This window comes from Delphinus delphis, chromosome 1 (genome assembly GCF_949987515.2).
Source record: "Delphinus delphis chromosome 1, mDelDel1.2, whole genome shotgun sequence".
Taxonomy (NCBI): Eukaryota; Metazoa; Chordata; class Mammalia; order Artiodactyla; family Delphinidae; genus Delphinus; species Delphinus delphis.
Genome location: NC_082683.1, coordinates 63,841,474 through 63,857,977, shown reverse-complemented (window position 1 = coordinate 63,857,977; position 16,504 = coordinate 63,841,474). Strand labels below are relative to the sequence as shown.

The window sequence follows — 16,504 nt, the reverse complement described above, 5'->3', positions numbered from 1 at the left end:
CCCTCTGGTGAAGGCTTTGCTTGCTAAGTTAATGAGAGGGTGTGTAGTCAAACACTAGGGCTAACAGGTTTTCATTCAGACATAAAAGAACAACATTTTTAGTTTCGTTTTTAGCATACTCCTAAAGTTATCTCTTTGAGTATTATATAGAAGACCTAAGATCTGGATTAGCACTTTTAAAGACGATGTCTTGACTGAGAAGAGGAAAGGCAACAGAAACAATAACAAAAACAACAAATGGGGTAGGATACCAAGGGGCTGGTGTCTTGGCTGTGATTCTAAAGAGGTTTTTGGAATCATCCTTGAAATGGAGACTACTTACAATGAATAATATATAATATAGACAAAACAAACACTTGCTCGGGTATAGGATAGTATAGATAGTACAGGGATAAATAGATAACATAACAGTGAGTCTCTGTTAACAATATGCTTTGATCAAAGACTTATAATTTCCTTTAAAGTCAAAGGACTCTGATTTGTATAATATATAATGTGAAAACAAAACCAAACAATCTTCAGAACACTAACTAGCCTAAGTTTAGAAACTCAAACCACTAAGGGTTGAAAAGGAATCTTGATTTTCAAAGACAGAAAATTTGAAATAAATTATTTACCCTTGGTCTAGAAAGGAGTTTGAGGAAATTGTTACCACTGTCACCACTCCTTAGTATTAAATGATAAATTATCATTTCTCTTTGGAGAATTAAATATCTACTCCAGTCATCCATCTGATATTTTACAACCATGTACGTGTTTGGTTTGTCAATTACAGGAAGCTCCATAGATCCTCAGTTAATCTATTCCAATTTTCAGTAGTACTCTGAGAATTTTTTTTTCTCATTATGATTGAATGATATTTAATCATATACAGATTATCTCTCCCTATTTCCATACCTCTTATAGATGATTTTTTCTTAGCTCCTCCACTCAATACCATCCTCCACTCAATACCATCAAAGAAGAGTTATTTCGTTGTCATTGTGATGTAGGTAGATAGAGACATGTGCCTGAATAAATACATAATTATTCATATCAGATGGTTATGTTTATTTTTTTTTGTGGGTATTGAGAAATGATAAAGTAAAAGATGCTTCAGAAAATTTAGAGAATCTGTGTTGATGTACATGATAAAGAGCTTAGAAGAAGGGGATAGGATAATTGTAAAGGGTTGCTCAGTGAAATGCTTTGGAGTTTGAAACCATACTTTGGAGTACGAAACCATATGAAACCATAGAGTATGAAAAATATCAGGAATGAAAGAATAGAATATTGAAAAGTGTTACTTGGGGTAGAGTCCTTTAAAAATATAAGCTCGGAATTTATTTTAAAATTATGTCTAGTTGTTAGACGCTTTCCAACAAATGAAATTTATATTATTTTATGTTAGCCAAAGTTCCTAAACCTTCACTCATTCCTTCTAGCACTTCTTTTCAGTACTATTCATTCAACATGTAACAAATAATTATTGAGTATCTGCTGAGTGCCAGGGGCCATTCCTGGCTTTGAGTAAACAAGATAAGCAAAGTCCTTAGCCCCTTGTGGACTAGATTCTAAGGAAAAAGAAAAAAAAAAAAAAAACAAGATGTAACCCTAGTAAACAAACAAATAAAATTGTGATAAATGTTATGAATTAAATATATAGTGTGCTGAAATAGAGAATAATAGGAGGATGCCCACTTCTCATAGGATTGTCACAGAATGTTTTTATCTGAGAAGATAATATTTACAATTAAGACCTAAAGGATGGGAAGCTACCCATGCAAAGTATAGGAAGGAGAGTGTTCTAGGCAGAGGGAAGAGCTTACACAAGGATCTGAGGTGTGAAGTAACTTGTTTTAGTTGAGTTGGGTTCAAGGGACTGAATGAAATCCAGTGTGGCATGAGTATAGTGAACAAAGTTGAGTAGCACAAGATGTGTTTGTGTAGTCAAGGGCCATATTTTGCTGGGTTTTTGTACCTCATAGTAAGAACTGAGCACCTTGGACAGCCATTATGGGATTTTTAAAGCTAAAGAGAAACATGATCATATTTACCTTTTGACAAATATAAATATATCTTGTAACAGCTAGGGTTAAGGCAGAGACCAATAGGAAGCTATTTCTGTTTGGAAGGGATGATTATAGCTTACACTAGAGAAATAAAGTGAAAACAGAGAGAAGTGAACAGATTTGAAATAGATTCAGGAGGTAGAATTGCCAAGATTTGCTGATGACTTAGATAAAGTGTTTCAGAAAAAGGATAAAATAGAGATGAAATCCTAAATTTTTATGATTTGAATAAGATAATGGTACATTTTACAAGATGAGGAAAATGGCAGTTGGAGGATGTGAGAAGCCCGGATCTCTTCTCTACACTAGATTTATACATGGCTTATTTACATAGGGCTTACTTTAAAAATAATTCAGTAGGTAGGCTCCTTTCTTTTCATGTTCCAGGTTATCTATAATTATCTGAAAATATGTTGCCCTGACCTGAAACAGTACTCTAGCTATGGTTCAGAAATGAAAATGGTAAGATTGCCATTTCCCTCATTCTAGATGGAATGCTTATACAGCATAAAGTCATCACACAATGGACTTTTAATTTACTCTTAACTAAAATATTTTTTATCATTCATGTTTTTAAATCATATTATTGTAGTGATTAAATTCATTTTGCCCAACTGCAATATTTATTGCTATTAATATTCATCTATTCAATTTGACCCATTGCTCCAGTCTACTGATAATCTTTTAAATTTGTCCAGAATTAACTGATTTTGTTCTTTTACCACCCCCTTTGGAAATTTGATAAGCATTTTCTTTATATTTTTATTCACATCATTCATATAACTATTGTCAGCACAGGGCTAAGAACATGTCCACATATCAAGACATTAGAGATCTCCCTTCAGGTTGGCATCATTTTATTAATCCTTACTCTTTTCCATGTGATAGCTCAACATCTTTGATCTCCACCTAATCATACTGTCTTTCAATAAGTAGTGAAAGTGTTTATCAAACATGTTGCTGAAATGCAGGTTTATCATATCAAGGATATTGGAACCTGAATTAATTCTGACCCTGTTAAAAATAAAATTATATCTGATATAATTCATTTATTTTCAATATATATTGCTCCTTGGTGATTATTTCTTTTCCAAATGCTACCAAAAATCCTTTAAATGTTTTCCTAAATTATTGAAGACCAGTGTTAAATTTAAGGCACTTTAGTTAATAGAATATCCTTTCTGTTATTGAAAACAAGATATTAGATTTTCTCCAGTGTTGTCATAACTTGTTTTCTCTGTCATTTTGAAGATCAGTCAATAAATGGGCACATCCTTTCTTTTTTTTCTTACAGTACCTAAAGCAAACATCCCATTTTCTTTATGATGGCAGCTTGTATAAGCCTCAGTTCATTTAGGGCTTTAGACACTCTGATCATTTTTCTATAGATTTGTTTCACTCTCACATATGCACCATTTTTCATGGTTCTTCTTTTATAAAAGCCAAGGAAGGGAAAGTTATTTTAAATGATGACAAACAATGATATGTGGATAGTATATAAAAACAGCTAAGTTGGCAAACTAAAGAAAATATATTTCTAAAAGGAACTAGCTAGCTACTGATTTGACTTGGAGGCTTTTAAATTTCATGATTCTGCAAATTAACTTTATTTGTGATAGAGTCTGGATACTCAGATTTGACAGATATATACCTTTTTAAATTTTTCCTTATTCTTTCGGGGGTGTAAAGAAATAAGTACTAGTGGAAAAAATTGTTGAACATATCCTTTCATTCCACTTTCATTATTTTCTCATGAGGAGAATATAAGTGTGAGATTTAGAGCACAGAAAGGGTCCATTTCTATGATTGAAGTAGAATTTGAGGTGATTTTTTAACATATGATGAATTGCATTGTCAGGAGGGAAAGACAGAGAGCAGTTACCAAAATAGAGCAAAATTCATAGAAGTAAGAAGATATAAGAATGATATGGACTGAAGAAGATTGATGGACAAATCTGAGGTTGAAAAAGCATTTAGAACTGATTGTTACAGATTTGATTGCAAAACAGTGGTCTACATTTTTTGTCATATTTTAATAGTAAGATTTGAGCCCAAATGAAAATAGAAACAGCATTATTTAAAATAGTCATGTTTTGATAGTGTATTATTATATTATATTTATTCTTGACAACCTAAAAAAAAATTCTAAATATAGAGAGAATAGGTTAACTCAAAAGTAGCTATTTATTTGTCTTTCTAGCAAAAAGTAATATTTTTGTCATGTAAAGACTGAAAATAGTGTTGTGTAAGAGTTATAGTAAAGGATTTTTTAGAGAGGAATAAAAACAGATTCATTCCAGGGTGAGATAATACCTAGTACCTATCATGAGCATTAAAAAATATTGTTGCACAATGAGTCACTGCATAGAGACTATGTTTTCAAAATATCAGTTAAAGGACATTACATATAAAATTTAAAAGATAAAAATAAGCTCAAGGGGGGCTTCCCTGGTGGCGCAGTGGTTGGGAGTCCGCCTGCTGATGCAGGGGACACGGGTTCGTGCCCCGGTCCGGGAGGATCCCACGTGCCGCGGAGCGGCTGGGCCCGTGAGCCATGGCTGCTGAGCCTGCGCGTCCGGAGTTTGTGCTCCGCAACGGGAGAGGCCACAGCGGTGAGAGGCCCGCGTACCACAAAAAAAAAAATAAATAAATAAGCTCAAGGATATTTAATTAAATATATCTGTATTATATGGTGTAGGAATTTGGGCATAAAATTGTAAGTACAGGAGACTAGGACACATATCCAAGTGTTTCTTCTAAATTGTAGAGTAAAGGAGGTTTGGATAAGTGGACAGTCAAGGCAGGGGAAATATGAAAAAATTATCTGTTTAAAAATTCTATCAGCTATCACGTTAGAGAATTTATGTGACTTTTTCTCCCCTTGGATGAAGGTAATGCCATTCACTACAACTAGAAATAAGTATTAATAGGTTTAGAGGAAAGATATGACTTCAAATCTCTTGAGTATGTTGTGTCTGTGAGATTTTCCAGGGCGAAAGAACACAGCTCATGGTGGTTATGAGTATTACATAAATTAATATCTATAAAGAGCTTAAAATACTGGCAAATGGTAAGCACTGTACAAGTATTCCATAAACAAATATACAGAACCAAGCACCTCAGAAAAGAGATCTATCTGAGGGTATATATTTGTGAATCTTCAGAATTTAGACCAGTGGTTCTCATCAAGGAAAGCATAATATCCTGGGAAAGTTTTTCCAAATACAAACATATGTCCCTTCCCAAGATTCTGATATTTTTATTTCCTGTAGCAGACTGTTAGTTGCCTACAAATATCTGTCCTTCTCTTCTTTCTTGGTAACAGACCCACCATTTTACTCCAGGAAGTAAAGTACCTAGCTAAAAGCCTGCATTTCTTACCCTCTCCTTTTTAGCTGTGGGAGGTCAGTGAGTTATGAACAGAAATTATTGGAAGGGCCTCTGGGAAAGTTTCTTAAGACACATGGCCTGTGCCCTTTTGTCATTTTATCCTTTCCTCCATCTTGCTGACTGAAATATAGACATGATGTTTGATGCTCTAGTAGCTATCTTGACTCATGAATAAATCTTGAGACTGGAAGCCATGTAGATGATGCAGTAAGATAGAGATGATACATTTTGAAAGAGCCTGGATTCTTTATTGACCTGGTTCCTCTGTATCAATCCTGAATGGTCTGTGAAGACAAAGAGAGATAACACAGTTATCAATTATTAAAACATCCTCAACCAGTTTACAGACATTGTATAGTTTACATCTGACAGTGCCTCTGCTTTACACAAAGCTCCTTATCAATATTCTACTTATTATCCCTTCCACACATATCTGATCCATTTGTACTTTTAAGGCCTGTGATAATTCTGGCCCCATTTATTTCTACCTATTTTACTATCCTTTAGTATTCTGTAAAATAATTGTGTCCCTCCTTTCTTACTCTGAATCTTCCATCAGCCTTCCTGGGCAACATTATCTTGCTTCTCTTTGTTTATTCCTTATTTCTCCTCCCCTCTGATTCCTTTTGTCATGGCACCCTCCTGACAGGTCCCCCTTCCCCTCAATTTCCCTTAGAATATTGTCCAAAGTATATCATTAACTCTTAATAGAAAAATAATTTATCAGAATCATACATAATGGAACTATTTTCATCTTTTCTTAACTCTGCCTACCTCACAGGTTTTTGCTGTTGTTTTTTAAATAAAAGTCAATTATGATAATGTGTTATAATACATGTGAGGGTTCTTTGAGAACTCTAAAACATATATGAGATATTATTATTGTTGTCATTGTTTTTATTTTGTTTCCACAGAATATACATTCTCCTGTTGATTTAAAATATTCTAGTGAACAGAGAAAACATGTTTCTTCTATTTTATATGAATTAAAAACAGGAAAACCAAGACATCTCATTCAAAAAGGTTAGTTATATGAATTTAAAATTATATTTAATGAACATATTTTGATGAAGAGTAATTAAATTTGTTAGATGTTGAGCATGTTAATTTTGAACTATAAATATGAAATACATGTTGAGACTTCTAGATAAAATATTCATATCTCTTTCAATAGTTTTAAATATATATATGCAGAAAGTTGTTTCATGGATATGAAGGACCTGATTTTGAGTAGAAGTTGGGAATTAGGAGAAATAAGTATTAGCGAGAACCATATTGAATTGATAGTTTTGTTACCATATGGCTGTGCCAGTATGTTACCTCCTTCAGGAAATCTGTCAAGTATCAGATTAATTAATATAAATTATTTCAGTTAAAATGATATTAAATGTCCTTCAGGCTTTGAAGATAATTATTTTTTGTACACAAAAATACATTTTGGTGTTAATAAAATTTTGGTCATCATATGTGTACCTGTTTTTATTTTGTTTTTGCAGAATTTCTTCTGTTAAAATGTGTTATGATCAGATGACATTCTTTTCTTTACCTCTGTCTTTCACAGAAGAATCATAAAAACAGTTTTGTAAAATAATTTGAAGTTCTTAAAACTTTTCTCAAGGTTTCTCTTAAACCTTTTAAACATTATTTTGATAAGAACACTTAGTATGAGGCCTACGCTCTTAACAGATTTTTAAGTGCACAATACAGTGTTGTTAGCTATAAGCACAGTGTTGTACAGCAGATCTCTAGGACTTTTCCATCTTGTAAAACTGGAATTTTATAATCTTTAAACATCAATTTCCCATTTTCCCCTCCCTCCATCCTTTTAATTCTGAAATATTTGATTTTTTTTCCTTTTTAAAAATTCATGGTAGTGTCTTTATCCTTATTGATTTTTTTTTCTTCTGTGTATGTGAGCTTGTCGAACTCTACCAGATCCTCATTTGTCAGGCTTTATTATTTCCTCACTTCTTTATAAGGTTCATGTACTTTATATATTTCCTAAAGCTCTGCATCTTTTATTTAAAAGTAATTTTATTTTAATCCAGTTATTGAACTCCTAGGTTTATAAACCAAAATGAAATGAAGGAAAAATAATAGTCCCATGCTCCATACCTCCCCACTCACTCTTCTTGCTACCCAAGACAATAATCATTTAATAATTATTAATGACTCTTCTATTATTTACTTTTATATTTCCAAGTAATATGCTTATTCTGCTAAAATTTCTTTTTCAATTTTAGATATTATATACAATTTCTACTGTGAAAGATAGAGGTTTAATTATCTTATAAATCCTCCCTAATACACACTCTTAACATGTTCCTTCCTCTTTTCTCCCAATAGAATTATATTATCACTATTTGGGGGTTAATTAATTTTTATTATTTTTATTATTATGGCTATGTAAATACTACTCACAGCTGAATCACACAATATATTAGGCTATGTTTTCTTTCTTATACTATTTTTTTAAAACTTGTTTGGAAACCTCATAAGAGTCAAACCTCCACTTATCACCAAGCACACCCACATATATCTATTTTCAAGATACTTCTGTTTGAGCCCTTAATTTTCTGATCAGGACTGCTTGCTTTCTAAACTTGTTCTTAACAGCTGTCATCTTGGTACATCATTTCAATTGTGATCCCGAGAATTCATTTGTTTCTATGCTGTGTTGTGACCCTTGTTTCCAGGATTCTGTATCTTGTTCTTTCTTGGTTTATTTTCTTAAGTTAATGCAGTGCTTTCTTCTATTAGTTTACTGAGAAATTATATATAGGAGGTAAATTTTTTAAAACCTTGAAAATCTAAGCATGTCTTTATGCTACATTTATGTTTAATTGATGATTTAACTGTGTAGAACCTTCAGAATTTTCTCAGAATTATTTTATTGTCTTCTAGCTTCCAGTGTTTCCTTTGAGAAGTCCATTGCCATTCAGTTCTCAGTCTGATGTGTGTGAACTTCTGTTCATTGTTTTTCTCTTCTGACTAGAAACTTTCAGCATTTTATCTTTGTACTAGGTGTTCTTCAGTTTCACAGTGATTTGGCTCAGCTATTTTTTTTGTTTGCTTGTGTAGATTTTCTTTCAATTCAATTTATTGTGACTTTTTAATCTGAAATTTTATATCACTCATTTATGTATGTTTCGCTTGTATTATTTTGATGGTAAATATATATAACACAGAACATACCATTTTAACCATCTTAACTGTACATTAAGCATATTTATATTCTTGTGTAACCATCATGACCATCCTTTTGCAGAACCTTTTCATATGCTTCAACTGAAACACTATACCCATTAAACAATGACTCCCAATTCTCCCCTCCTCCCAGCTCTTGGAAATCACCATTCTACTTTCTGTTTCTAGAATTCCTATGGGTATGATTACTATGGATATCTCATAAAAGCAGAATTATACAGTATTTGTCCTTTTGTGACTGGATTATTTTAGTTAGCATAAGGTCGTAAAAGTTCATCCATGTTGTAACATCTAAGATTTTTTTTCTTTTTAAGGTTGAATAATATTCCATTATAAGTACCACATTTTTATCCATTCATTTGTCAATTGACCCTTGGGTTGCTTCTACATTTCAGCTATTGCGAATAATGCTGCTATGACATGGATGTACAGATATCTCTTTGAGACCCTGCTTTCAGCTGTTTCGTGTGTATACCCAGAGGTGGAACTTCTGGATCATATGATAATTTTATTTTACTTTTTTGAGGAACTACCATACTTTTTTCCACAGTGGCTATAACATTCTACATTCTCAGTAATAGTGCACAAGAATTCGAATTTCACCACAAACTGACCAACACTGGTTATTTTGTGCTGTTGTTGTTGTTCTGTTATTATTGTTGTAGTAGTGGTAGCCATCCTAGTGGCTGTGAGGTCATATTTCATGGTGGTTTTGAGTTGCCTTTCCATAATCATTAGTGATGTTGAGCATCTTTTTTTAACATCTTTAATGCAGTATAATTGTTTTACAATGGTGTGTTAGTTTCTGCTTTATAACAAAGTGAATCAGTTATACATATACATATATCCCCATATCTCCCCCCTCTTGCATCTCCGTCTCACCCTCCCTATCCCACCCCTCTAGTGGGACACAAAGCACTGAGCTGATCTCCCTGTGCTATGCGGCTACTTCCCACTAGCTATCTATTTTACATTTGGTAGTGTATATATGTCCATGCCACTCTCTTACTTTGTCCCATCTTACCCTTCCTCCTCCCCATGTCCTCAAGTCCATTCTCTAGTAAGTCTGCATCTTTATTCCCGTCTTGCCCTTAGGTTCTTCAAGACCAATATATATATTTTTTTTTTTAGATTCCATATATATGTGTTAGCATACAGTATTTGCTTTTCTCTTTCTGACTTACTTCACTCTGTATGACAGAATCTAGGTCCATTCACCTCACTACAAATAACTCAATTTTGTTTCTTTTTATGGCTGAGTAATATTCCATTGTATATATGTGCCACATCTTTATCCATTCATCTGTCAATGGATACATAGGTTGCTTCCATGTCCTGGCTATTGTAAATAGAGCTGCAGTGAACATTGTGGTACATGACTCTCTTTGAATTATGGTTTTCTCAGGGTATATGCCCACTAGTGGGATTGCTGGGTCATATGGTAGTTATATTTTTAGTTTTCTAAGGAAGCTCGATACTGTTCTCCATAATGGCTGTATCAATTTACATTCCCACCAACAGTGCAAAAGGGTTCCCTTTTCTCCACAGCCTCTCCAGCATTTATCGTTTGTGGATTTTTTGATGATGGACATTCTGACTGGTGTGAGGTGATACCTCATTGTAGTTTTGATTTGCATTTCTCTAATGATTAGTGATGTTGAGCATTCTTTCATGTGTTTGTTGGCAATTGGTATATCTTCTTTATAGAATGTCTCTTTAGGTCTTCTGCCCATTTTTGAGTTGGGTTGTTTGTTTTCTTTTGATATTCACCTGCATGAGCTGCTTGTATATTTTGGAGAAAACACCTTGTCAGTTGCTTCGTTTGCAAACATTTTCTCACATTCTGAGGGTTGTCTTTTCGTCTTGCTTATGGTTTCTTTTGCTGTGCAAAAGCTTTTAAGTTTCACTAGGTCCCATTTGTTCATTTTTGTTTTTTATTTCCCTTTCTCTAGGAGGTGGGTCAAACAGGACCTTGCTGTGATTTATGTCATAGAGTGTTCTGCCTATGTTTCCTCTAAGAGTCTTATACTGTCTGGCCATACATTTAGGTCTGTAATCCATTTTAGTTTATTTTTGTGTATGGTGTTAGGGAATGTTCTAATTGCATTCTTTTACATGCAGCTGTCCAGTTTTCCCAGCACAACTTATTGAAGAGACTGTCTTTTCTCCATTGTATATTCTTGCCTCCTTATCAAAGATAAGGTGCCCATATGTGCTTGGGTTTATCTATCAGCTTTCTATCCTGTTCCATTGATCTATATTTCTGTTTTTGTGCCAGTACCATACTGTCTTGATTACTGTAGCTTTGTAGTATAGTCTGAATTCTGGGAGCCTGATTCCTCCATCACTGTTTTTCTCTCTCAAGATTGCTTTGGCTATTTTGGGTCTTTTGTGTTTCCATACAAATTGTGAAATTTTTTGTTCTAGTTCTGTAAAAAATGCCATTGTTAGTTTGATAGGGATTGCATTGAATCTGTAGATTGCTTGGGTAGTACCATCATTTTCACAATGTTGATTCTTCCAATCCAAGAACATGGTATGTCTCTCCATCTGTTTGTATCAGCTTTAATTTTTTTCCACAGTGTCATAGTTTTCTGCATATAGGTCTTGTGTCTCCTTAGGTAGGTTTATTCCTAGGGATTTTATTCTTTTTGTTGCAATGATAAATGGGAGTGTTTCCTTAATTTCTCTTTCAGATTTTTCATCATTCTTGTGTAGAAATGCAAGATTTCTGTGCATAAATTTTGTATCCTGCTACTTTACCAAATTCATTGATTAGCTCTAGTAGTTTTCTGGTGGCATCTTTAGGATTCTCTATGTATAGTATCATGTCATCTGGAAACAGTGACAGTTTTATTTCTTCTTTTTCGATATGGGTTCCTTTTACTTCTTTTTCTTCTCTGATTGCTGTGGCTAAAACTTCCAAAACTACATTGAATAATAGTGCTGGAGTGGGCAACCTTGTCTTGTTCATGATTGTAGTGGAAATGGTTTCAATTTTTTCACCATTGAGAATGATGTTGTCTGTGTGTTTGTCATATATGGCCTTTATTATGTTAAGGTAAGTTCCCTCTATGGCTACTTTCTGTTCGGTATTTATCATAAATGGGTGTTGAATTTTGTCAAAATCTTTTTCTGCATCTATTGGGATGATCATATGGTTTTTCTCCTTCGAATTGTTAATACGGTTTATCACATTGGTTGTTTGTGTATATTAAAGGATCTTTCCATTCCTGGGATAAATCCCACTTGATCATGGTATACGATCCTTTTAATATGCTGTTGGATTCTGTCTCCTAGTATTTTGTTGAGGATTTTTGCACCTATGTGATATTGGCCTGTAGTTTTCTTTTTTTGTGACAGCATTTTTTGGTTTTGGTACAGGGTGATGGTGGGCTCGTAGAATGAATTTGGGAGTGTTTCTCCCTCTGCTATATTTTGGAAGAGTTTGAGAAGTATAGGTGTTAGCTCTTCTCTAAATATTTGATAGAATTTGCATGTGAAGCCATCAGGTCCTGGGCTTTTGTTTGTTGGAAGATTTTAAATCACAGTTTCAATTTCAGTGCTTATGATTGGTCTGTTTATATTTTCTATTTCTTCCTGGTTCAGTCTCGGAAGGTTGTGCTTTCCTAAGAATTTGTCTGTTTCTTCCAGGTTATCCATTTTATTGGCATATAGTTGCTTGTAATAATCTCTCATGATCCTCTGTATTTTTGCAGTCAGTTGTTATTTCTCCTTTTCATTTCTAATTCTTTTGATTTGAGTCTTCTCCCTTTTTTTCTTGATGAGTCTGGCTAATGGTTATCAATTTTTGTTTATCTTCTCAAAGAACCAGCTTTTAGTTTTATTGATCTTTGCTATTGTTTCATTCATTTCTTTTTCATTTATTTCTGATCTGATCTTTATTATTTCTTTCCTTCTGCTAACATTGGATTTTTTTTGTTCTTTCTCTAATTGCTTTAGGTGTAAGGTGAGTTTGTTTATTTGAGATGTTTCTTGAGGTAGGATTGTATTGCTATAAACATCCCTGTTAGAACTGCTTTTGATGCTTCCCATAGGTTTTGGTTTGTCGTGTTTTCATTGTCATTTGTTTCTAGGTATTTTTTGATTTCTTCTTTGTTTTCTTCAGTGATCTCTTGGTTATTTAGTAGTGTATTGTTTAGCCTCCATGTGTTTGTATTTTTTACAGGTTTTTTCCTGAAATTGATATCTAGTCTCATAGCATTGTGGTTGGACTAGATACTTGATACGATTTAAATTTTCTTAAATTTACCAAGGCTTCATTTGTGACCCAAGATATGATCTATCCTGGAGTATGTTCCATGAGCACTTGAGAGGAGAGTGTATTCTGTTGGTTTTGGATGGAATGCTCTGGAAATGTCAATTAAGTCCATCTTGTTTAATGTATCATTTAAAGCTTGTGTTTCCTTATTTATTTTTATTTTGGATGATCTGTCCATTGGTGACAGTGGGGCGTTAAAGTCCCCTACTATGATTGTGTTACTTTCAATTTCCCCTTTTATGGCTGTTAGCATTTGCCTTATGTATTGAGGTGCTCCTATGTTGGGTGCATAAATATTTACAATTATTACATCTTCTTGGATTGATCCCTTGATCATTCTGTAGTGTCCTTTTTGTCTCTTGTAATAAATAGTCTTTATTTTAAAGTCTATTTTGTCTGATATGAGAATTGCTACTCCAGCTTTCTTTTGGTTTCCATTTGCATGGAATATCTTTTTCCAACCCCTCACTTTCAGTCTGTATGTGTCCCTGGGTCTGAAGTGGGTCTCTTGTAGACAGCATATATATGGGTCTTGTTTCTGTATCCATTCAGCCAGTCTGTGTCTTTTGGTTGGCGTATTTAATCCATTTACATTTAAGGTAATTATCAATATGTATGTTCCTATTACCATTTTCTTAATTGTTTTGGGTTTGTTATTGTAGGTCTTTTCCTTCTCTTGTGTTTCCTGCCTTGAGAAGTTCCTTTAGCATTTGCTGTAAAGCTGGTTTGGTGGTACTGAATTCTCTTAGCTCTTCTTGTCCGTAAAGATTTTAATTTCTCCATCAAATCTGAATGAGATTCTTGCTGGGTAGAGTAATCTTGGTTGTAAGTTTTTCCTTCATCACTTTAAATATGTCCTGCCACTCCCTTCTGGACTGCAGAGTTTCTGCTGAAAGATCAGCAGTTAACCTTATGGGGATTCCCTTGTAAGTTATTTGTTGCTTTTCCCTTGGTGCTTTTAATATTTTTTCTTTGTGTCTGATTTTTGATAGTTTGATTAACATGTGTGTTGGCATGTTTCTCCTTAGATTTGTCCTCTATGGTACTCTCTGCACTTCCTGGACTTGATTAACTATTTCCTTTCCCATATTCAGGAAGTTTTCAACTATAATCTCTTCAGATAGTTTCTCAGTCCCTTTCTCTTTCTCTTCTTCTTCTGGAACTCCTATAATTTGAATGTTGGTGTGTTTAATTTTGTCCCTGAGGTCTCTGAGACTGTCCTCAATTCTTCTCATTCTTTTTTCTTTATTCTGCTCTGCGGTAGTTATTTCCACTATTTTATGGTCCAGGTCACTTATCCGTTCTTCTGCCTCACTTATTCTGCTACTTATTCCTTCTAGAGAATTTTTAATTTCATTTATTTTGTTGTTCATCCTTGTTTGTTTGCTCCTTAGTTCTTCTAGGTCCATGTTAAACGTTTCTTGTATTTTCTCCATCCTATTTCCAAGATTTTGGATCATGTTTAGTATCGTTACTCTGAATTCTTTTTCACGTAGACTGCTTATTTCCTCTTCATTTGTTTGGTCTGGTGGGTTTTTACCTTGCTCCTTCCTCTGCTGTGTATTTCTCTGTCTTCTCATTTTCCTTAGTTTACTGTGTTTGGGGTCTCCTTTTTGCAGGATGCAGGTTCGTAATTCCCATTTTTTTTGGTGTCTGTCCCCAGTCACTAAGGTCGGTTCAGTGGGTTGTGTAGGCTTCCTGGTGGAGGGAATTGGTGTCTGTGTTTTGGTGGATGAGGCTGGATCTTGTCTTTCTGGTGGGCAGGACCACGTCTGGTGGTATGTTTTGGGGTGTCTGTGACCTTATTTTGATTTTAGGCATCCTCTCTGCTAATGGGTGGAGTTGTGTTCCTGTTTTGCTAGTTGTTTGGCATAGGCTGTCCAGCACTGTAGCTTCCTGGTCTTTGAGTGGAGCTGGGTCTAGTGTTGAGATGGAGATCTCTGGGAGAGCATTTGCCATTTGTTATTATGTGGAGCCATGAGGTCTCTGGCAGACCAATGTCGTGAACTCGGCTCTCCCACCTCAGAGGCTCACACCTGACACCTGGCCAGAAAACCAAGACCCTGTCAGCTGCAAGGCTCAGAAGAAAAGGGAGAAAAAAAAAGAAAGAATGAAAGAAAGAAATAAAATAAAGTTATTAAAATAAGAAAAATATTATTAAAAGTAAAAAAATAAAAACATAATTAGAAAGAAAAAAGAAGAGAGCAACCAAACCAGAAAACAAATCCACTAATAGATAACAAGTGCTAAAAACTGTATTAAAAGAAAAAAAAAAGAACTAAAAAGGACAGACAGAACTGTAAGACAAATAGTAAAAGCAAAGCTATACAGACAGAATCTCACAAAGAAGTATACGTATGCACACTCAAAAAAAGAGAAAAAGGAAAAAAATATATTTTTTTTTAAAAAAAAGGAAAAGAGCAACCAAATCAATAAACAAATCTACCAGTGATAATAAGCTCTAAATACTAAACTAAGACAAACATAAAACCAGAAACAAATTATATGCAGAAAGCAAACCCGAAGTCTACAGTTGCTCCCAAAATCTGCCACCTCAATTTTGGGATGATTTGTTGTCTATTCAGGTATTCCACAGATGCAGGGTACATCAAGTTTATTGTGGAGATTCAGTCCGATGCTCCTGAGGCTGCTGGGAGAGATTTCCCTTTCTCTTCTTTATTCGCACAACTCCTTCGGTTCAGCTTTGGATTTGGTGCTGCCTCTTCATGTAGGTCGCCTGAGGGCAGGTGTTCCCCACCCAGACAGAACAGGGTTAAAGTAGCAGCTGATTAGGTGGCTCTGGCTCACTCAGACCAGGGGGAGGGAGGGGTACAGAATGCAGGGCGAGCCTGTGGCTGTAGAGGCCAGCTTGACATTGCAACAGCCTGAGGCATGCTGTGTATTCTCCTGGGGAGGTTGTCCCTGGATCACAGGACCCTGACAGTGGCTGGCTGCACAGGCTCCTTGGAGGGGAGGTGTGGTTAGTGACTTGTGGTTGCACACAGGCTCCTTGGTGGCTGCAAAAGCAGGCTTAGCATTTCATGCCCCTGTCTCTGGTGTCCACACTGATAACTGTGGCTTGCGGCTGTCTCTGGAGGTTGTTTAGGTTGTGGTCTGAATCCCCTCTCCTCGCGCACCCCGAAACAATGGTCTCCTGCCTTAGTCAGTTCCAGGTATTTTCTTGGGCTCCCTCCCAGCTAGCTGTGGTGCACTAGCCCCCTTCAGGCTGTGCTCACACAGCCAACCCCAGTCCTCTCCCTGGGATCTGACCTCTGAAGCCCAAGCCTCAGCTCTCAGCCCCACCCACCCCAGTGGGTGAGCAGACAAGCCTCTCAGGCTGGTGAGTGATGGTCAGTCCTGATCCTCTCTGTGGGGATCTCTCTGCTTTGCCCTCTAAGCCCCTGTTGCTGTGCTCTCCTCCGTGGCTCTGAAGCTTCCCCCCCCAACCCTCCCGTCTCTAACAGTGGAGGGGCTTCCTAGTGTGTGGAAACTTTTCCTCCTTCACAGCTCCCTCCCAAAGGTGCAGATACCATCCCTATTCTGTGTCTGATTTTTCTTTTTTCTTTTGCCCTAC

General features: G+C 35.4%; 1 protein-coding gene across 1 annotated transcript in view; it reads left to right on the top strand.

Moving 5' to 3' along the window:
* Positions 1-16,504, top strand: part of LRRIQ3 (leucine rich repeats and IQ motif containing 3) — a 234,601-nt gene that overhangs the window by 151,733 nt on the left and 66,364 nt on the right. The window contains exon 7 of the mRNA XM_060005966.1: positions 6,356-6,464. Coding sequence (XP_059861949.1) covers positions 6,356-6,464 — 109 coding nt within the window. The remainder of the gene's footprint in view (positions 1-6,355; positions 6,465-16,504) is intronic.